Below are 21,053 nucleotides of genomic sequence, written 5' to 3'. Positions count from 1 at the left end.
GTTGCCTGAAGCGTCGAGAAGCTCACCTCATGATCATGGCAGCTTTGCAGAGCAGATGTACAGTCATGCGATCTGGAGATTCAGGGTGGAAGCTGCAACCCATTGGCAGGAGGCCGAGACACGTCGCGTGAGAGAGTCTCGAGCAACCATGGTGTGATGTTGCATTCACCACCGAATGGAGTGGATGTCCAGCGGCTTGTTCCAGCCGCATAGGCGAGCGACGCGCAGGAAGGCTCCGCCCCTGAATCCTCGCGCAAGATCTCGGCCGCTGGAAGCGTCCCACTTGGGGCCCCTGGGCCTAGTGAGCCTGAACCACGGGTGCTGCCATGCCCGGAAGGGCCACATGCAGGTGCCTAACCGCGCATTGACCCCCCCCAGCTGGGCCTACTCTAGCTAGGTCTCCATTGAGATCTGCGCCGTCATACCACTTCTTTTATGCCTCAAACTCGATACAAGCCACGCACAGTCCAGCACAGCAATCAACAATGTAACTCCCAATCCATATATATATAACGGCAGCCAGCCTGCGCTTGCCCATGCCTGCCTTGTTCACCCATCAGACCGCAAAAGACATTTACACCACCAAAGAAACCCAATCACAAATCTAGAGATTGGAATTTTCCTTCCTCCACATCGAGCAAAATGCTTCGAACATCAATTCCCAGAAGCTGTATGACCAGGATCCGAACACCCCAGTTTTGCCAGTCGTTTGTCACCACACGGCCAAGCTGGAGTGAAGGCGACACTGGCGCAATACGGGCAGGCGGGGTTGCTGCGAGGTAGGCCTCTGATCACCACCACCACCGATTCAAGCCGAAAGGGCCCTTTTACTGACCTGGAAATTTGGCTAGTGACCCATTCAATCGCCGGGAACAGGTTTTGGAGAACATGTACTTCAAGCAACACGAAATAGAAAAGTGAGTGGCCGCCCTCGTCTCTGTCCTCTTGTTTATGGATCAATATAACTCACACATCCGTCGTGGACAGTATTCGGAAGATGAGAGAAAAGCTCGTGGCTCAACGAAAACATCTAGACGAGGTCGAGAGCCATCTGAACGAAATGGAGGCTGCCGCACTCAAAGACGCACAAGCGAAAGTGGCAGCAGCGGCAGAGCAAAAGTTGTGATGGACTAGCGAATTCGGCGTTGAGGGGGCTTTGTTTTTGACGACCTAAAAGGTCGTGACACACTGGAAGTCCGGTCGTATTATCAGACCCGGGAGTTCTCGACGCTACGAGATTTGGTATAGCGTCTGTAGTCGTACATGTTTGACCAATGAATACGATACATATTTGCACCCCAGATCGTTCTCTTCTATTCGTGTGAGGTTTTTGAAGAATACCACTGCTCCTGTGCGTCATGATGGCTGGGAACCGGTGATGGCACGATGTCGACGCATGGTAGGAGGTTGTAATCCTGGCAAAGTGGTTGCATGAGGATGAAAGTGTGGAGAGGACCGGCCTGTGGTCGTTTCTTACAAGTCACACCATGATTGTCAGGGCGTAACTCGGTTCCAAGGAAGCCGCGTCAATTTTCTCAAGGAGTGATTTGTTGTGCGTTCTTTCTTCCTGGTCATTCGACAGAAAATCTAGGCATTTCTCTGCCTCCGAATCCTTTCGTATGGCTGGATCTCGTCGGCGATCCGCTCGTCCTGTCCAGGGCCAGAACCTTGCAGCTGAGGTCTGAGATGAGACTCGTCCGTATTCATGCCCAAAACACCCAAAATCTCTCCCTGATAGGGTTCCATTAGGTAATCTCATGAGCCGAAAGCAACCGTCCTCAAAGACCATCACGCCACGATCTGTTGGGAGGTCGACTCAATGGCGTGCCTGCCTGTCGGTTGAGGAGGCAATGGGTGAATATATCATATTTGACGCGCGACCTCCGTGACCTTCGTGGTCCAGCGACAACCCCCCAGATCATAAGTGAGGTAGCATATCATCCGATTAGACAGATTACGACAGAACTCCCACAACACAAAGTCACCATGGCAAGCAAAGCAGACGGCAACGGCGTCACGGACGAAAATCTCTACCACATCGTCTTCAGCATCTCCAACATCCCAAAAGACCCCAACCTCGCAATCGAGAAACTGCGCATCTGCGGCACCTTTACAGACCTGCAGGCAGCCAAAGCGGAGGCACACAAGACACTCTTCGAGGCCGGCTACGAACGAGAATGGTTCACCGAGTACGACACCAACGAGACAGACTTTGAAGTCCACCACATCAAGAGAAAATCGGGGCTCTGTGTCTTTGCGAAAGCAAGCGACGGCACGACCTTCCGTGTGGCTGTCGCAACCACGCCGAATACCCAAGGCTTCGAGAGCAACCCAGAAGACCACAAAGTGCACGGCGACGTGTACCATGTGGTGCAAACCACAGTCCTGTACGACGAAGACGACACTGGCGAGGCCCGGGAGACGATTGTCGAGGGCTCGTTCAAAAAGTACGAAGACGCCAGGAAATTCGCCAGTACAGTTCTCCTGGCACCCGAGGACGGTGTGACGAAGGAGTCATTTGCAGAGTACGACGAGGCAGGTCCAACAGAGAAAGACTGCGGATACGGCGAGAATGTAGTGGTACATGCAGTTGGCAGCAATGGTGAGAATCTGCTCATCAGCGTCTTAAAGGGGCAGGAGATGGAATCGGTCAGGTTGGCAGAGGCAGCGATGAGGATTCGCTCGTTCAACTAAACGGTGCATTTTGGAATTCCCAAGTCGACGTCGACAGGGCAAGAAACATGACGGGAAGGGACGGAACAACGCTGTACAAAAATCAGAATCCAAATAATTTCAAGAGCTGCAAACATCAAGAGCTGCAAACATCAAGAGCCGCACTTCGAGTGGTCATGTGTTGTGTGTTTTGTGGTAATAGAGAAAAGTGGTCGAGGCAGATGACAGATGACGAGATGATAGATGCCCGGCGCGGATCATCAATCTTCCCTGCATTTCGGGCTCGTTCGGATACCCCGGAGAGGGGTGGGCACCCTGGAAGATCTCGCTAAGGGCGTACGAAGGCTGCTGGGGGCAGTTTTAGGCCACTAGGCTCTCTGGGCGGTCTTTGGCGCTGCCGGTGTGACCCTAAGCCTGCCGAGAATCTGGGTGCAAGGACGAGAGGAAATTACTTGGCACACTGCCTGGTATGGTCGTCAGGATCACACCACCATCATCACCAGCACCCAAACAAGCCGAACGCCTGCCTATAGTCCCTCGTTGTATGCCTGTTGTCGTCATCGATCTGTAGGGAAGACGCCTAGAATCACAGAGACGCCACAGGCGAGTCAGTAACGTGCATCACATGGCGACTCCCCTCTATGGTAAGACCGTTGTGTGACTTTGAGGCTTCAGACTGCCAACCCTCATTCTCGGATTCTCACGTATTCTTTCTTTCGGCGACCATGCTTCCTCGGACGACTGTCTCATTCTATCTCGTTGGTGTACTTGTACAACGCCATCGCGTTTCGTTCTCCTCGTTTGAGCCATAGAGATTTGACCGGCTAGCTAATTAATAATATTTTGTCCTTGACATTTTCGTTGGGTCTATACCCTGACATCGAGTCTCACACACACAAACACACATGTACATCCCCAGACAGCAATTCCTCACCGAGGCCGACATTGGGCCTCAGAGGGCTGAGAACGTCCTCCAATCCAATGGCTCGGTCGCTGCATACCCAGGAATGCCTAGCGACCTCCAACCACCGTACAGAAACAACCCGGATGTCCAGGGTATCGCCGTGTTCATACAGATAACCTGGATGCTATGGTTCGTGTTGATACTGCTGATGATGTGGTGAGCAGCGTCAAAATCCAATGTTGTCAGGGCCTGAGTTGACACAGAAACAAGTCGCGCTCTCTACGACAAGTTCGGTGGTGCCGGAGACGAACTCTCCGATACCGACTCAGATATCACAGAGGCGGGCTGGCGGATCGAAGATTCAAGCCTCCCCCCTACTTCAATAGCCTCGCAGCACCGGAAGAGGTTGAAGAAGCTCGAACAAGTCGCTCCGGCTCAATCGCTGCTACACTGGAGAGCCGAGAAATCAGTGGAACACGTCCAGACGTTTGCGACACTCTCCACGACCCTCAGTTGATACGTGACTCGGGCCCCCCCTTCCTGACCAGTTCAATACTGACATCCACAGCACTGCCATTTGCTTGGAGTCTCTCGAAGAGACCGACATGATTCGCGAACTCCGATGTGGCCACGTCTACCATGCCAATTGCCTCAACCTCTGGGTTGAACGGGGCCATCACGACTGCCCCCTGTGCAAGTACGATATGCTGGGTTTGATGAAAAGCTTTCTGAAACCCCACCCCGATGACGAAGAAGCTGCAGTCACTGCCCTCATTCAAGAAACTGGTCAACCCTCCGAGGAAGTGCGTTTCCTCTTCCCTGAACCCGTGCGGATGTGGTGGTTACTGACGAGCCTAGTAGGTCCATAGCGACTATGTCACTGTCTACGGAGGCACTGCGAATGATTGAGACGGTTGAGGTTTCAGGTCGTGGCACACACAACTCAGCCTCTACGTTTGTCCACGAATTATAGTGACATGTCCCCAATAATTTCGGTGGCAGCTGCCACACAAGCTGGATACCCCAGTCAGCGTGCGAAAAACTACCTCCGCTCAGCTACCGAGATCGACGATAATACCGAATCAAGTGATAAGCGGACCAGCCGCGGTGCCGGCAAAGGCCTGCTTCGGATGACCTTTCACCGCAGAGAGAAAGGCCAAGTAGGACTGGGCCCAACCGTGCATCGACCGTCGCTGGGCGGTCAGGGTCCCTAGACCAGCGCTGATGGAATGAGATGGATTCGACCCAACCGTATCTCATAGAACCGGGCGACCCGGTCAACGGGACAGAAGCGTCCCGTGCCCCTGTCGTCCAAATGGCACGCTGTCCGCTCTAGGGAGAGAAACTCCTGAAGAAGCTTTGACGAGACAGGTGCACTTCCACAGCCACAGCCACAGCGGTGTGAGTGAACAACGACCTGGAAGTGAGCATCAATCTACAAAGCGCGAGAGTGCAACTATCAAGACAAACAAACCGTATCAGCTGGGATCGATGATATCTGCAGCAGATCCAGAGCTTATATTTGTGGGGTTTATATTTACAATGTGCGGCTGGAAGCGGCCTATACCTGATATCGGAGCTCTCTCACATCCAAAGGAGGGCGAGGATGGAAGGGTCGGTCACTCGTTTGGCACGGCCAACCTCCTGCAAGAAAAACTTTTCAAGAAGCGTTCGTAACTTCGTCCACCATCCTTCTAAATTCCCGCTGTCTCTCGCACTGCTCCAAGAAGACCTTGTACTTGACGTCCAGCAGCCGTTTGACGCTCTTGTCCTCGTTGGGCCGCACCACCTTGCCGGGCTTGCTCATTCGGTCCATGATACTCCACAGATCCTCGGTTTTGCCGTTGGCGTCGGCACTCGCGGCTTTAGCGCCTAACATGGCCGCGCCGTGGCACACGGCGGCGTGGACATAACGGGGAATCAAGACGGGCATGTCGCAGGCTGTGGCGACCAGTGACATCAAGATGTCGTTCTGGCACTGGCTTCCGGACATGAAGATGGAGCTGATCTTGTGTCCGGCCTTGTTCATGGTCGAGATGATCTGCCATGTCTGCAGGGCGATGAACTCCATGGTGCCGTAATAGTACAACGCCAGGCCGTCGAGGGACTTGTCGCTGGACAAGCCAACGACGGAGCCGGACATGGTGGGGTCGGCGATGGGCGAGCGGTTGCCGAACAGGTCGCCGTAGAAGAAGAAATGGCGGCCCAGGTAGCTCACGCTCGGGGCGTCCACCTTCTCCTTCATGTCCAGCAGGTGCTGGTTCAGGAAGTCGTAGACGTTGCTGCTGGTCGACTCGGCCCGCGATAGCGCCTGGTTGTACGCCGGGTGTGTCTCCAGCACGTGCTTGAGCAGCTCACCCGTCGCGGACTGCCCGCCCTCGGCCATCCAATAGTTCGGGATCACCGCGTCTCTGTACGGCCCCCACACGCCCGGCACGAACACGGGGTCTTTGCTCATGACGAGGTGGCAGGTCGACGTCCCTGCGACGGCCGCCAGACGGGTAAATGCCTGGGACTGGTCGTTCGCCGGGGCTTCTTGGGAAAGCTGGTCGGCTGAGAGTTGGACTTTGGCTCCCACGGTGCCGATCCAACCTGCGTAGGCATCGATGACGCCACTGCCGACCGCGATGCCAGCGGGCAGGCCCAGGTCTGCAGCGGCGCGTGGACATAGATAGCCGGCGAGTTCTCCTGCAGAGAGGTACTCGCCGTTCTGTTACAGAGAAGTAAAAGAGGTTAGCCTGCTGTGATAGCCGATGACAATTAGACGAAAAAGGGTGGTGTGTATGAAGCGAAACCGCCTCCTGTTCCCCCTATCTTGCTGCGCAAAATGCTAGCGGAAGAAATATTGGATCACGAGGAGAAAAAGGGCTGGATTGTCAAGGAAACAGGCTCACCACCCCGTTGACGCCGCCCATCCTCTTGAAGTTGTCCTCGGCCAGGTCCTCCAGGCCGATCTCCTTCAAAAAGTCCTCCTGCCAGCCCTTGACGCTGCCGTCGACGCCGACGGGCACGTAGCCCTGCTTGCAGACGACAGAGCAGAAGCTGCGCTTCTCGTTCCCCGTGGCGATGTGCTCGAGCGCGTCGGTCAGGTCGTAGAACTTGCAGCGGTCGAACAGCTCCTTGGGCATGTTGTTCTTGAGCCACAGCACCTTAGGGATCTCCATCTCGATGGACATGGTGCCGCCGACGTAGCGGAGCAGGTTGTGCTTGGTGGCGTTGATCTTCTTGGTCTCGTCCACGGGCCGGTGGTCCAGCCACAGCACGACATTGTGGTCGTTTTGCGTCGAGTCGAAGTTAGGCCCCGTCACCGACACGGGCTCGTCCGTGTCGTGCGTGAACACCGCCAGCGAGCACGTCGCGTCGAACCCGATGCCCCGGATCGAGTGCGGGTCGATGTTGTTCTGCGTCAAGGCCCGGTGCACCGACAGGCAGATGCACCGCCAGATGTCGGTGGTGGATTGTTCCTATGGCTCAAGAGGACACTTGTCAGAGAGAGAGAGAGAAAGAAAAGAACCAGTTGGGAGGGCGGTAGACGAGTGGTTTTGTCCGGTCCGGTTGTGCTCCTTACATAGTATCCGGTCTGGGGTTGCCAGAGGCCAATGTTCTCCGACGACAGGCCGACAATGTCACCGGCCTCGTTGATGATGCAGGCCCTGGCACTGCCCGTGCCGACGTCGATGCCGATGTAGTGGTTCATCTGGACATGGACCTCGTTCCGCGCGTCGACCGAGTTTTGTCGCGTAGGCGTGCGGACCCCGGTGTTGGGGCCTGGACGGAAAGGGATCTGGGATGAAGAAGAAGCCATGGTGGAGCGGGAAAGAGGAATTGGGGGGAGTTGAAACGCGGGAGAAAAGGGAATGGGCAAAAAAAGTAGTAAGGGGGAACTTGGAAAGAGAGAGAAATTGTCCCTACAGCTTCAATGGAGACCTAAAGAGAAAAGGGCACGTCTGTAGTTCAATGAATTTCAACAACAACAAAAAATCTCAATCCAAGACAGACGACGTCGTGGTTGCAGCAGCAGCAGTAGTAGTGAGGGGTGGATGTTATGCAATACCCTATTCAGCAAAGCCGATCGATCCATTGTGATAGTAGCAAAACTACCCCTCGTACGTGAATGATGGGGCATTATGTCATTTGCGTCGATCTGGATTTCTCGAACCGTTTTTTTTTTGTTGAGAGGCACAAAGCTGCATGCAGGCTTAAGTGGGGGAAAAGACCGTTCGGGACCCTTCCTTGCCTGGGAAAGGGAACCCGGTAAACCGGGACATACTGGGGAGGAAGAGGGCCGACTCGAGGCCTAGAGAGGCCCCTGGATGGCCCCCCTGTATAATAATGGGAACGAAGAGGGGCGACAACGTAGCCCTGGCGGCTCCTGACATGTCAAGCCCTCGTCTAGAATTGCCCACAGTGTGGCATTGTTCCTACGCACACTCGGTAATCTCTCAGCTCTGGGACAAATACGCGATCAATATCAGGTCTTCTGTACTTGCATTCAGCACTCAATGCGCACTATTGGTATCAGCTATTCCTTCCAACACAGCGACAGCACAAAGTGCCGCTCAACTTTATGACCACAGTGACACATACGGTGAGGCCATCATGGGCTCAGCCAGCTCACATATATATACAGGATAAAAATAAAACGAGAAAAAAAAAACCCACATGAGGTTGTCAGGACTGCCTGGACCTCGTTCGACCGTCGCTTATCCCCCCACTGTCGCGATTCTCCATCCATGAAGAAAGAGACATGACCGGCCCACATTGTGTTGATAAACGCCCACACATATTTCCGCCGTCTGATTTCCCGAATTTTGCTGACCCTGTTGCTCCGTGCCCATCGATCCCGTTCGCCCCGTCTTTTCTGGTATAAGCTGTGTCGTCATCACTGCATGTCCAAGCCTCGCGGAAGGTCCAAAAGTTCTTCTATTCGTGTCGTGAAAAACAAGAGGCTGCTCAATCAACGCCGATTTCGATCCGTGATCATACACGTTTAACGCACACCCCTCGATGGCGCCACCTGGGCCAGGACCGTCGACATCTCTTTCGGTATGCCAATCGTTCCATCCGATGGTGGTAAAGCACTCGTGATCTTGGTCGGAGATGAAGCAGCCATTGAACCCTGCGCCAACCTGTCAGGAGGGCTGTTTGCCGGTCCTTCGGCATCCTTCATCGGAGTGTCCTTGACTATACCACTCGAAAGCCCCGCCTCGGGAGTACTCTGGTGAGCAGCCGGCTCGGCGGTTTGCGCATTCCCGAACCCCGGGTCGATGGTCCCAGGCGAGTGTTGTCCCGCTTCTGCCAGCGTTTTGGAAAGTTCAGTCTCGCCTGGGCCCAGAATCGCCTGAGCCTGGGACTTCTCAGCGGAAGGCGTGGACGCCAGACGACGACTCATGTAGTCTCCTAAACTGAGTTTCTTCCGCGCAGGGCTAGGGGTGACAACAGGATTGATCGGTACGGAGTATGAGTTGGAGGACGCCGAGTTGAATGGGATGGGCGACTGTGCTGTCGCTGTCGTCGTCAGGCCAGGAGTCGTCACCGTAGTAGAGGACGATGAAGCAGAATTTGCCGACGTCGGAAAGACCGGGACTGGTGGCAGAGTTGCCAGGTGCAGCTTCGGAGCAGGGGAAGTTCGGAAGGCTTTAAACGTGTGTGCCGCCTGTGAAGGGAGAGGATACGTCGTGGCGCCCACGGTGACAGGGCTGCTGCTTCCTGAAGGAGACTGCGCGTCCGGCTCGGCCTCCATGACACTTCGGTTATCCACGTTTTCAGTGGCGTCTACCATTTCCACATCATCCGTCTTTGCATTATGCTCAGGCGGATGGTGGTTCGGGCCTGAGGCGGGAAAGCCTGGTGCAGGACATTGCTGCTCATGTTTGACCCGGTCGTCCAGAAGTCTTCTGAGCAACCGCTGTGTGGGCGTGCAGAATTTCCTCCTCTTCGCAGGGGGAAGCATGGGCACTTCGGATTCTTCTGCGTCTGTCTGAACTGCAACACTGACATATACAGGTCGCGGTATTCTCGTCTCTACCCTGGCGGTGGCATCCGTGGATTTACCTCGACCCGCAGAACCTCTGGGTGGCGGTGGCGAGCCTAGCGAGGCGTCACTGAACTTGAGAGGGTGGTTGTTGGGCGTATTGGGGTGCGACGTGATTTGATGTCCTGGTGGCTTCGAGGCACTCACATTCGGGGTGTTCAAGGTTGAACCGCCGCTTGTGCGTTTCTTTTTCCGCTGCTGGCCTTGTCCATTTTGATCCTTCTTTTCTTGTTCCCGCTGTGCAAACGCTTTCTCCGCCATTTGTATTTTGCGTAATTCCCGAGCAGTCAGGCCGTTTCCAAGGACCGGGTCGGCGTCAAGAGATGCAACGTTGACTGGAGTAATATCTCTGCTCAGCATGCCGCTCCGAGAAGATTCCGAGGTTGACCGATGATCGAATTGGTCTTCGTCTTCGAGCACCTTGGGTTCGCTTCCTGCGCGACTGTTGGTGGCATGTCCAGTACTGAAGGGCGAGATGGTATGGTTCATCTTACTTTTCTTTTTCCTGCCTCCCTTTTCCTTCGGAGCACTTTCCACCGGTTTGGCCGGATACCTTCGATCGAACGGCGCAAGTAAACAGGCTTGACCAGCGTCACAGGCACAGTCTCCAAAATTCGCCAGGACACGGCTGACCCAGTCGAGGCGTCGAATTTGGGCTTGTTCAGAATCATCAGCAGCGAAATTTGCCGAGTCGAGAAACCACATGGTGGTGAGTTCGGCACCGGCCGGAATATCCTTGCTAGCGACAAAGCAATGATGAGTCTCGTTGTCGGAAACAAAGGTTTTCAGGGTGACATTGGGTCGACAAGACCGTCGCAGATACCGGAAGCGAGTCCCAGATTTGCGGCTATCAATGTAGATGTCCATGTGCGGGTGAAAGAAGACAAACGGGTCCGGGTGCCTCAACTCTTGCCATCTGTTCGACGAAGACTTCTGCTGACAGTACTCTTCCAGCATGCCGACCTGACCACGAACTTCGCCAACAATTTCGTCCTTCTTCACGGGGGATTGCACGCGCAAAAAGCGCCATGTGGGACACCTGCCTTCGTATTCTACCTCTTTCTTCTGGATGGTTTCTACCGAGACTTCTGGCCAAGTGCTTTGATCCAGGCTGTGATTGGCACGTACAAAGGGAGATTTCGCTGTTGGCTGTTGCCCGGGACTGCTGACCACCAAAGACGGGTCATTCCGCCATGCAAAGAGTGTATTGGTAGCCTGGATTGTCTGCTCGTTATCCCGAGCATTCGTGTTTCCCTCGTCGCGGTCATAAAGTTCAAGGAAATCAGTGGTATACGTGGGAATGGCAGGAAAACGGAAGAGATCCTGGGGCGATTTCGAAGGACTGGGGTATGACTGAACTGTGGAAGTGGCGCGTTTTCGAGTTTCGCCGTTTGTTGAGACGACAGAACCCGAGGTGCGGTGGCTGGTCTTTGGTTTCTTCGCAGGAGGCCCATCTCTTGCACTGACAACAGATTCATGGCGATCATGATGCCAGCCATTTACCTGTTCGGCCGTCGCACTCGCCTCCTTGTGTTTCTTTTTCTGTGTTTTCGAGGTTGGTCGCTTGACCTTCCGGTCACCGCCGTCGAGGGCCTCTCGATGTCTGCGCTGTCGCTCAGTGGCCTTCTTTGCGTCAAGATCTCGAGGGGAACAGTCTGCGCAAAAATGCTCTTCAGGCACCTTTTTGCCATGATAGTAGCACTCGATGTGCTGCCAGGTGTCGCATTTAGGGCAGTATACGGTGTTACCATCATCATCTGCGTAGATACAGATGCACTTGATGGTGTATTCCTCCTCGTCTTGTAGATTGGTGTCTGAGGGAGAGCCATTGGCTAAGGGAGAGGCCAGAGAGGGAACGGCGGTGACCGGGTAGTGGGTAGGCGTGGGATGCGTGGTGAGAAGGGAGGACTCTGTCATAATCCGACAGAGTACCTCCTCATCGGTGGGGTTTGATTCTTGTTATTTTCTTGTTTCAGTTATAAAAAGGGCTGTCGCAAGTTGCGCATCGCTAGAACGGGGTGATTCCCACGCAAGGACTGGGAGCCCAAAGTTGACCTGTGGGTATCGCGCAACCGATAGGATGACGAATCTGGCGCCTATTGCGATTCTGAAGCGTTTTGAGGTCTTTTTCCCTCTAGGGAGAGCCGCTAGACGAGCTGGACCACCGGGTCGCCGAAGAGGCCACACGAGCGCAGGAAAGAAAGGGGTTTCGCAAACAGTCGGAATTGATCAGAACTGAGTGTCGATGATGGCTGACGAGTTCTGAAGAGCAATTCGAGTCTGTCGAGGGCCGCCGACTGCAGAAATAGGTCGGAGTGGAAGAGGTGGTTATGACAAGATCGAGAGGGATGGCTGGGATCAGTCGACCGAGTTATCGATGGTGGCACAAGGCAAAGGGTAAAGAAAGGAAAAAGGCCCCGGGAGATAAGAACTGTGAGTCGAGAGAACGGGAATTTCGAAGATGCGTTCGAGGAGGAAGAAAGTGCTGAATGACAAAAGAGGGAGACAAGAGATGGTGAGAGAAAGATGGATGGACGGGTACATCGAGGGACTGCGAGACGCAAATGCGCAGCCAGCAGCAGCGTGAATTAGACACCGACCACGCAAAAAATGGCACCCACCTAACCCTGGACCCCCAAAGCCAAACCTCCCAGCGAGCCAGTCCCGGGCTCAAGGCGACAACCAGCGCGACCACCCCCCTTCGCTGCTTGGAACTCAGACCACTGGGAGGGCGAATAATAATGGGCTCGGGCTAGGCTGGGAATAGCATGGGTGCAAAACGCTGAGGTCCACTAGGGACATGAACCACTCCCGTTGCGAGCGGCCAACTGGGACTGTGGGCGCAGTGGCACTAAGGAGCAGGCCCTTTGGAACATTTGACTGGACGGTCTGTTCTTTCATCCTGGTGAGCCTCCCCATGGTAAAGTGTCTTGACTGCCCCGAGGCCCTTGTAGGAATGACGCCTACTAGCCCGCGGATCAGCCAGCCCAGCGCTTGACTTACTCTGTAGGCCTGCTAGGCCTAGCACGCTGGCCGCACAGTTAAACCAAGTTTGTGGCCTTGCCTGCCTATCTCTGTGCATGCAGCTCTCTTTCATTTCTCATCCCCTCGTAACGGAGAACGCGTCACGAGGATGGCGAGCCACGAATCAATGGCTGCCATGATTTTGTTAGTGTTTATGCCTGCGACACAAGCCACCTTGGGAGCGGGACCCGTTTCCTCTGAGCTGCTCCATTTTCTCACTCTTTTTCTCCTCTTTCCCTCTCTGCCCAGCTCTCTTTTCCTCCATCCTCCAACTTGTCTGTCATTGTGCTGTCTTCTTACTTTTGCCCGTCCTGATACCCGTCTCTTCTCTGCGCAGTGGCAGCCTGTTTGAGAACTCTATATTTACAACCACGGCGATTTCCAGGTCAGCCAGAACCACCGTCCCTCTCGGGACCCGATGCACACAACCGTACGAAATTAAGGTGAAGGGCGCTGCAGTCGTCGGGCGGGGTTCGGGTTCAAGTCGAAGCTGCGCAGTGGAAAGTAAAGCAACAATTCGCTGGTCAGCCCAATCTTCAGTCCACTCGCCCATCCTCCTTTTGTCGCCTGCATTTCGGATTGCTCATGTTGCATTCGCCCCATGATGACATGTTCTGCAAGGATATCATTGCCGGCACTCATTCTCGACCTTTTTCAACCTCGTTCTGTTCCTTCATGCTTGCTTCCTGCATCCTGCTGGTTCCGCCATGCAACCGGACCATGCCTCTCACTGTCTCAACACATCCACCATGCCCTCGGTTTCTCCCTCCGCTTGTCTCTTCGCTGACCTTTTCCAGTCTGATTCCATTTTCCTCGGTCGTACGAACTGGTCCTCCTCCCCTCCCTCTACCGCATAACCACATCGAACCTCGTATTACCTCCTTCGGTAACCACACTTATCTGCTCCACTCTAGCTACAATGCCCCGCTATTCTTGCCTTGTGTCCCTTGGTCCTGTTTAGAGAAGACAACAAACCTGTCATGTTTCATATCATGCGACATCGGCGCACAGTTTCCAGAGGTCTCTGTGCTGAAAAGTGCTGGACAGTTGAAACTTTTCCAGACTCCTCGTCCATGCCAGTGATTTGCCTCGCTCTTTTCTTCCGCTCCGTCTGCCGACCTCTTATTCCACGGGCTTTTTCTGGTCAAATGAACTCGTTGTCGAGCCTGGCGTGCAAGAAGCTGTGTGGCGCTATGACAAAGAGCGACACAGATACATCGTTTGATCTATTCGATTTATAAAGAGCAGGTTCGAGCCATGTCTGCGTTACAGTATTTTCGCTTGAACATTCCATGTCAAGACTGTTGACCGGTGATTGTTTCGATAGCTTCGAGAGCTTGGAAGGCGTCGATGGGAAGGAATCCCGTAATCGCGACTTTGCGACACAATCCAACAAGAGTGGGCGAATACGTGCGACTATGGTTTCGTCGAAAGCCCATTTGGCAATCCTTTCGGTGTGTCTCTGTTCGCCGCAACTGGAAAATTCGTGCAGTCTTGAGCAGCCACCAACTGATTTACTCGATGATCGCAAGACGTCGGAGACGAAACACAGAAGCAGTCCGCACCATAGATTTTGGGAAGAAATGAGAAAGGCGCGCTCCCTACAAAAAAGGTAATCAGACGTCTTGGATACTTTGTGCTTTCCTCTCGTTCATCCATCACTATCTATCCTCCTGGAGCCGATTAATCGACAACCCTTAAAAGCGCGCTGCGGATGACCACTGCCTCTACCCGAACATCACGGAGCTTGCCCTACCAATCTCATAGTGCGGAAAACGCCGGTAGAAAACTGCGCCCTAGTACGAGGTAGCAGGGAAATACATTCCGACCCCTAAGATCACGTGACTCGAGGGGTCTTCAGACAATTTGTTCAGTAGTTTCAGGATGGAGGAACACCCTGGAAAAGAGCCCCCACGGAGAACGCCATATCTATTGCCATCGATGACTTTACTCGGACCTCCAAATGCACGTTATCATAATAGACATACGGAGGCAGTCGCTCGCGTTGTTGCACAAATGCATATGCATGTCACATACCCCCGTAAGGTACATAGGTGCCAATTCAGTAACCAATATCTGATAAGGCTGCGGGCGACTCCGTGTCCTTCCATGACACGACAAGTTTGCAAATCAGGGTGTCCCCAAAACATATATATAGTCTTGATAAAGACTTCCCCCAAGGATGTCCTGAAAGGGTCCGTCGGGGTCAATATTTGTTTTGGATCTGAAGGATACTCGGTCGCGATAGTCCTTGCCATTATGTGTTACGAGGGGTGCCCGCTATCCACATGTGGTATATCACCATGTCGGCCCCTTGTTCTCAGACGCTTTGCTCAGCCTTATCCCATCTACGAGGTATATTGTCTGTTTACTCCACCCACCTCTCTTTTATTCCACACATCTCTCTTTTAGTCCACCCACCTCTCTTTTCCTGTAGGCAACCTGCTGCTCATTTCTCAATGTACACCACCTCCTCCTCACCCTTCTCTCCCTTCTCGCCTTCGTCCTCCATCTGCTCGCCGTTCCTGATCTTCTCCTCTTGTGCCCTCCGTCCGACTTCCTCATCCATCTTTTCCCACATCTCTGGCCTCTTCAACTGTGTGGCGACCTTGTCCTGGAAAACAAAGATGTTGCGATGTTCCGCAAAGTATCGGTCAATGTCCTCCAGTGTACGGTTGGCCGTCTCGGGATAGAACAAATAGGTGATGGGAATGAATGAAAAGCAGATCACGGCCCAGATAATCCAGAACTGGTAACCTAGATTGGCAATGCCCGGCGGCGTTACTTGAGCGACCATCTGTAAAGATGTTAGAACGATCTCCTGGGCGGAAGCGCGACTTGGAAAGGTAGGGTAGGCCGATTCAGTGCTGGTTTTTTTTCTCGGGAGGCATTTGTGCCTTGCCTTGCCTGTACCAGTCATGAAGATGAGGGAACTTACGTAGTTCATAATCCAGTTCGTTGCCATTGCCAGAGAAGCACCCTTGGCACGGAAAGAAATATGGTTGATTTCCGTGGGGTAGAGCCACTATGATCGACAAAGTTAGTCCTCTCACGACTGAATATTCATGTACACAACGATGATGGTAAGCAGGAATAGGGTAGAAGAGAATAAGGTAGTCGGCAAAGCATCATTTTGAGAAGCCAAACCCTCATGGAGAACTAAATACTCACCGGGACACCGAGCACACCCATTCCAAACGAGGCGAAGAACACGAAGAAGAAGGTCGTCGCAAGGGCACCTAGCTTGTACGTATCTCCTTTCCCGTTCTGAGACAGGCCCAGGGCAATGCTGATAATAGTCCAGCACATGGAACAGGCAAATGCTGAACACATCATGACCCGACGACGTCCGTAACGCTCAATGACGAACCACGCCAAAAAGCTGAAAATGAGGTAATCGACCGATCCAGCAGCCGCAAGGATTCGAGCTCTAATCCCATCATTAGTCTCATGGTCTTCTTCACAGAATCTATGCGTTATTTCGACTTACAAAAGTTCGTTGAGGTTGATGGCATGGATGAAGATATACCTGTCGATGTTTAGTATCAAACCTCATCTTCCGAAACTCACGAAGACGCACGTTTGGAAATAACTAGTGACATTTATGCCGCTGATCTGGTTGCTGGCTTGCATCCAGGCACCAAGAATCATTCGGCGGACGACTCCTGAAGGTCCTCGACCGGTAAGGAGCTGCCACCAAGTATAGGACTGCGCGTGCTCTTTATCGAGGACATCTTTGATGATATCGTATTGTGCGCGAACCGAAGGCGAATCAGCAGTCGCGCCATGTCCTTCGAGAGCAGCGAGCACTTCTAATGCCTCTTGGTGCTTGCCTTTGCGGATCAGAAGGCGAGGGGAGTCGGGGAGGAAAGGGCACATCAACCATATCAATAGCGTGAAAACTAGCTCGAAAAGTCAATTCGGGGAGGTAATCCGATCAGGTGACTGGGGTTGTCACTTACAGCATTGAAAAGCGAGTGGGAATCGCCAGGCAACTGAACTCTTAACGAAGGAGAATCCCAGAGTGAGCCAATTCGACAGGCAGAATCCAGTTATACAGTTGGCCATCTGAATGATGACGAGCTTGCCACGGCTTCGCATCTTGCTGGTCTCCGACTGCCAAACTCCAGCGGTGGCGGTGTTCATGCCTGTCCCAAGGCCTGCGATAACCCGGCCTGCAAACATTTGACCCCTGGAATAGCAGGCTGACTGAATGATTGCGCCAACGGCGATGACGGAGCTTCCAAGCATAATGGTGCGTGGACGGCCGAGTCTGTCTCCGGTATACAGTGTCGACAATGCCCCTCCGAAACAGCCCAAATTATAAACGCTGGTCAAAGTGCCTTGAACAGTTGGATTTGGATTACCCATGGTCTGGAGGAAATCCTTCCCAACGAGACTATCGACGGATTAGTTCTGTGATGAGCGCCATTGTCGCAGCGACCTAAACGCTTACACATTGCCGAATACACCCTGTACGACAGAACGATATCATTAGCTGCAGGGACGAGAGAGAATAGTGGAGAGCATGCCTGGTCATATCCATAGAATATGAGAACGGTTGACGCGGCCAGCGAGATCCAAACAGTTAGGGCGCTACCCGAGCCTCCCAGGTACTTGCGACCCATTTTGACCCGATTCTCAATTGCGTTGTCGTCTTTGATGTTGGACGGTCCGAGCAGGCTCCTTAAGAAAGTTGTTGTGCAAGAGAGCAGCCAACGACTGGATTCTCAGGAACCCACCGTTTTATATGGTCCTGTTAAGTTGCTTCCCTGCCGCTGATCGCCCAACCGATCGACCGAGACGTGCATGTGCGCTTCATCCACCGGCAAAGAGAACGGCGAAAAGCGTGCCTGTTGAGGACAAATTCTCCAATAGCCTATGATCCCAATGGATCACGATGCTCAAGAAATCCATCTTCAGCTCCACATCGGGATGCCGTTAACAGTAATATCAAAGACCGAGCCATCATGAGTGGGTCAGCCGAATGATCGACCTCCACACGGAGATGGATTCGTCTCCAATTCAAGGCGTTGGAGTTGGATCGCCTGTACTCCCCGTGCTGCAATGTTGCCCCCGGACACCGTATCGTGCGTGGGACTGGAGAAGGCGGTATTTGCCAAGTCCCACAGCTGCAGCTCACGCACGTCGCCCATGTTTCGACGTGAGAAGGGCTTCAGAAGCATATCCCCCGTGCCTTTGTAAGAACGCAGTGGGCGTGGGTTATTGCCACATTAAGAGAATGCTGATTAGACTTGCTCCAATATCAATATTAGGGAGAGATACAAGAGCAAGAACGGCAGCAGCCATCCATTCTCCTTCTTTCCGACGGCATACCGACGCGAAGGAAACCTAACGTGATCTTTGGCCGAGGGGATTGGTGAGCCGACAACGTTGGTTACATCGGTGGGGATGACACTCGAAGAGATGATCTTCAGACATGCCCCTCGAAAGGAATAGCCTCGTAGGCTACAGACTGGGACGGAAAAGTAAACATAAATGCATGATGTCGGCAATGTTCGGTCAGTGGCGCCGTGGAGGGCGGAAACAAGGCCGTGGAAGACCACATATGGAAAAAAGGAGGGGAGGGGAGAAATAGTACGAGCTAATACCAGCCAAAAAAAAAAAAGAGGTGAGTTGAGGAATAGTACGCTAAACCAGCCAAAAAGGAGGTAAGTCGAGGAACAGTACGCTAATACCAGCCAAAAACGAGGGAAGTTGAGGAATTTAGGCGGAATTCATCTCATCAAACTGTGGCCGTCAAATGGAAAAGAATAAGAATGGAAAATTCGCAGGCGCCACACGGCATTTGCTCGGTGGGTTCTTCTCGACCACAGCCACCATTCTCCAGTCCACACGGCACAGTAACAATTCAGAGCCACAACCTCGTCAGATACCCGCTTCAAGATGTTGCTTGCAATTTCCCACAGCCAAATGCCTTTGTTAGAATCCAACTATCGTCGTTGTCGCCACTGGACTGCTGCTCACAGTCTGCTCGTGGTGTTCGGATAGCAATATGAATCCGCTGCAAATACATGTCAGCAATCAACGCTCACCACGATTCCCTCCAAAAACCACGGAGCTTTTTGAGGACAGCAAATACTCACAAGACGCGTCTCCACCCTGGAGGCGGATCTGGTGCACACGCAAACCCTTAAAGTCGGAACCGTGGGGGAAGAAAGATTCGTCTAGAGCATGCGGTTAGCATCGCATAGAGTTTGAAACCACCACATGGTAGTATCACTCACCTATCTTGAGACCGCCTTCCGGGTTGACATCCACTTTGACCATCCAAGCGCCGACGCCATCAGGGTAGAACTGGTCGTCCCAAGCCCCATAAAGGGAATTGGTGAAGTAAAGGCTTCTTCCAGATCTCGACACCTCGACCATTTGAGGTCCACCGGCTAAGGGCATCTCGGGCTTTGCTGGGTGGGCATCCCTTTTCACGATACCCCCCAACCTTACCGAGCCAACTTGAACGGGATGCGCGGGATCAGAAACGTCGTATTGCTTCATTTCTCCGGTCCCCCAGCAAGCAACATAAAGGAACTTGTCGTCGACCGAAAGGTCGATGTCCGTAATAAGTGGGGGAACAGCCTTGAACGGCTTGAGTATCGGGGGTAGAGAATCTTCGTCGGCAGGTTCTGCCGGAATGGTAATGACTTTTTCTGCCTTCCACTCGCCGCCGTCCTGAAACCATCGAAAGATGGCCCCCGACAAGTCCTTGGTTGAAATAACGACTCCAACGAAACCCCAAGTTGCTTCTGGATCGTGGGACGGGCGAACTTCGAGAGCCATCTGGTGTTCTTCACCGAGGTCAACACGTTTATGGTGTTTTCCCGCAGCAAGGTCCCAGAAATGAATGGCGTGGCCGTACTTGTTCCCCAACAAAAGTTCTGGAACAATCCCGTTCTCGATCATCGACGGGCTCCCCCATTCACTCGAAATAAGGACATTCTTGTTCAAATGCCACCAGGCATCATAGTGGAAGTGTTGCGGGCCGCGATTGGTCTCCCAAGCACGCAAAACGTCGAAGGTCTGGTGATCAAGGAGAGCAATGCCGCCGGGTCCGTCAGGATTACCCTCCGGGCCTCCAAGACACGTCAAGAAGACGCCATCAGGACCGCAATGTAATGTATGCGGACGAGAATACCCAGCTTTATCTGACAATGTCTTCCCATCGATCGTTTTGATAAGAAGTGGCTTGCGAGGGTCTGGCCCGACATCAAAGACGTATATGTTTGAGGAGCGCAAGCCTGGGACAAGCAGGTAGCGTCGCTGCAGGCCGTCCATGTTGTGGCCCTCGTGTTTAAGAGCAGAGGAGCACGCATTCCACCCAAAATGGTGCAATTCGTCCCCAAGCCCGGGAACATCGGTCCAGCCAACGACCTGACCGTACGTCTTTCCGGGTTTCAAGTCAATGACGGTCAACGCGTCGTGTTTCTGGCCTTTTCTGTCAAAGGCCACCACGTACGCCAATTCTTCTGCCGGAGCAGAGATTGCCTCCGCTGCAGTGCGATAGAAGGTAGGATCCATTTTTGCGTCCGGATAAATTTCGTGTTACGTTTCCTGACCTATTTTCTCACAAGTTGGAGCCTGTATCGAAAGAAAGGAGACTCTCAGGCTGCGAGCTCGGGACTTTTATAGCTCTTTGGCGCTCACCGTCAGCTCGCCTCGAGGGCTTCAAACAAGGAATTGGTGCACAATTTCCCAATGCACCGAGCTTACAAGTCTGGCATCTGAATGCCTTGAACGAGACTCGCTTCCTGTCGTTATTATGGCAAACCCTCAGCGCGAGAACGTCCAGTGGGGAATTGGGGCAGGGTGACAGGGCAGGTCAGCATTACACGTCCAGTGAGACGTCGCCACAAAGCCGTGGTGTGACAGCGACTCTCATAGTTTGGCAGAGAAAATCTGTGATTTGCACCACTAGGAGTTATCTGACGGGTGTTGCACGGTCATTCGAGCATGAGTTCATCGCCAGCGGCCATCGCAGGGCTTTTATATGTCGAAACATACGGCAGACTACATCTCCAAGGCCATCATCGACGATGGCGCAAGAGTCGTCAGCAATGGTGCAATGAGCCATCTCAGGGAAAATGCCTCCCAAGGCAACGCTCTTTCCCACCCCGCTCAATACCCCGTGTGAGGAGTTATCCAAACAGTTGGGAGTCGGGACCTCTCATACGCGAAGTAAGCGTCTTGGCCGAATTGGGTCAATATCCAATGCCGTCTTTGGTACGTCAGAGCCAATCAGCATGATCTTAGACCGGTGTCAGTGGAATGGGTTCCTGGAGTCCGGGGTCATCGCAGAGTGGTCCAGACTACCGTGCTGACAGGAGTGCTTGAAGTGTACAAATCCCGATCATTACATTGGAGCTGCAAACCGCAACCGTGCTTATCGGACTGGGTACTCTG

The 21,053-nt window shown here is 53.3% G+C and overlaps 5 protein-coding genes across 5 annotated transcripts; 2 read left to right on the top strand and 3 right to left on the bottom strand.

The window, feature by feature from the left end:
• Positions 1-1,986: 1,986 nt before the first annotated feature.
• Positions 1,987-2,694, top strand: AYL99_05669 (hypothetical protein; the record flags this gene model as incomplete). The annotated part of the gene is made up of 1 exon (XM_018837181.1): positions 1,987-2,694. The coding sequence occupies one exon, from the start codon at positions 1,987-1,989 to the stop codon at positions 2,692-2,694; it is 708 nt and encodes a 235-aa protein (XP_018694034.1).
• An 884-nt stretch (positions 2,695-3,578) lies between these two features.
• On the top strand, positions 3,579-4,486 carry AYL99_05668 (hypothetical protein; the record flags this gene model as incomplete). The annotated part of the gene is made up of 4 exons (XM_018837180.1): positions 3,579-3,793; positions 3,848-4,063; positions 4,146-4,380; positions 4,439-4,486. The coding sequence occupies 4 exons, from the start codon at positions 3,579-3,581 to the stop codon at positions 4,484-4,486; spliced, it is 714 nt and encodes a 237-aa protein (XP_018694033.1).
• Positions 4,487-5,237: 751 nt separating this feature from the next.
• On the bottom strand, positions 5,238-7,382 carry AYL99_05667 (hypothetical protein; the record flags this gene model as incomplete). Its single annotated transcript, XM_018837179.1, has 3 exons — positions 5,238-6,287; positions 6,472-7,041; positions 7,146-7,382. The coding sequence occupies 3 exons, from the start codon at positions 7,380-7,382 to the stop codon at positions 5,238-5,240; spliced, it is 1,857 nt and encodes a 618-aa protein (XP_018694032.1).
• Positions 7,383-8,567: 1,185 nt separating this feature from the next.
• Positions 8,568-11,528, bottom strand: AYL99_05666 (hypothetical protein; the record flags this gene model as incomplete). The annotated part of the gene is made up of 1 exon (XM_018837178.1): positions 8,568-11,528. One exon carries the CDS (start codon positions 11,526-11,528, stop codon positions 8,568-8,570), a length of 2,961 nt encoding a protein of 986 aa, XP_018694031.1.
• A 3,556-nt stretch (positions 11,529-15,084) lies between these two features.
• AYL99_05665 (hypothetical protein) lies at positions 15,085-20,171 on the bottom strand (the record flags this gene model as incomplete). The annotated part of the gene is made up of 9 exons (XM_018837177.1): positions 15,085-15,432; positions 15,574-15,660; positions 15,807-16,065; positions 16,126-16,164; positions 16,216-16,537; positions 16,598-17,034; positions 18,624-18,660; positions 18,743-18,823; positions 18,884-20,171. The coding sequence occupies 9 exons, from the start codon at positions 20,169-20,171 to the stop codon at positions 15,085-15,087; spliced, it is 2,898 nt and encodes a 965-aa protein (XP_018694030.1).
• Between the last annotated feature and the right edge of the window lie 882 nt (positions 20,172-21,053).

Source organism: Fonsecaea erecta (genome assembly GCF_001651985.1).
Source record: "Fonsecaea erecta strain CBS 125763 chromosome Unknown Scaff4, whole genome shotgun sequence".
NCBI lineage: Eukaryota > Fungi > Ascomycota > Eurotiomycetes > Chaetothyriales > Herpotrichiellaceae > Fonsecaea > Fonsecaea erecta.
This window is presented reverse-complemented; position numbering and strand designations above follow the sequence as displayed.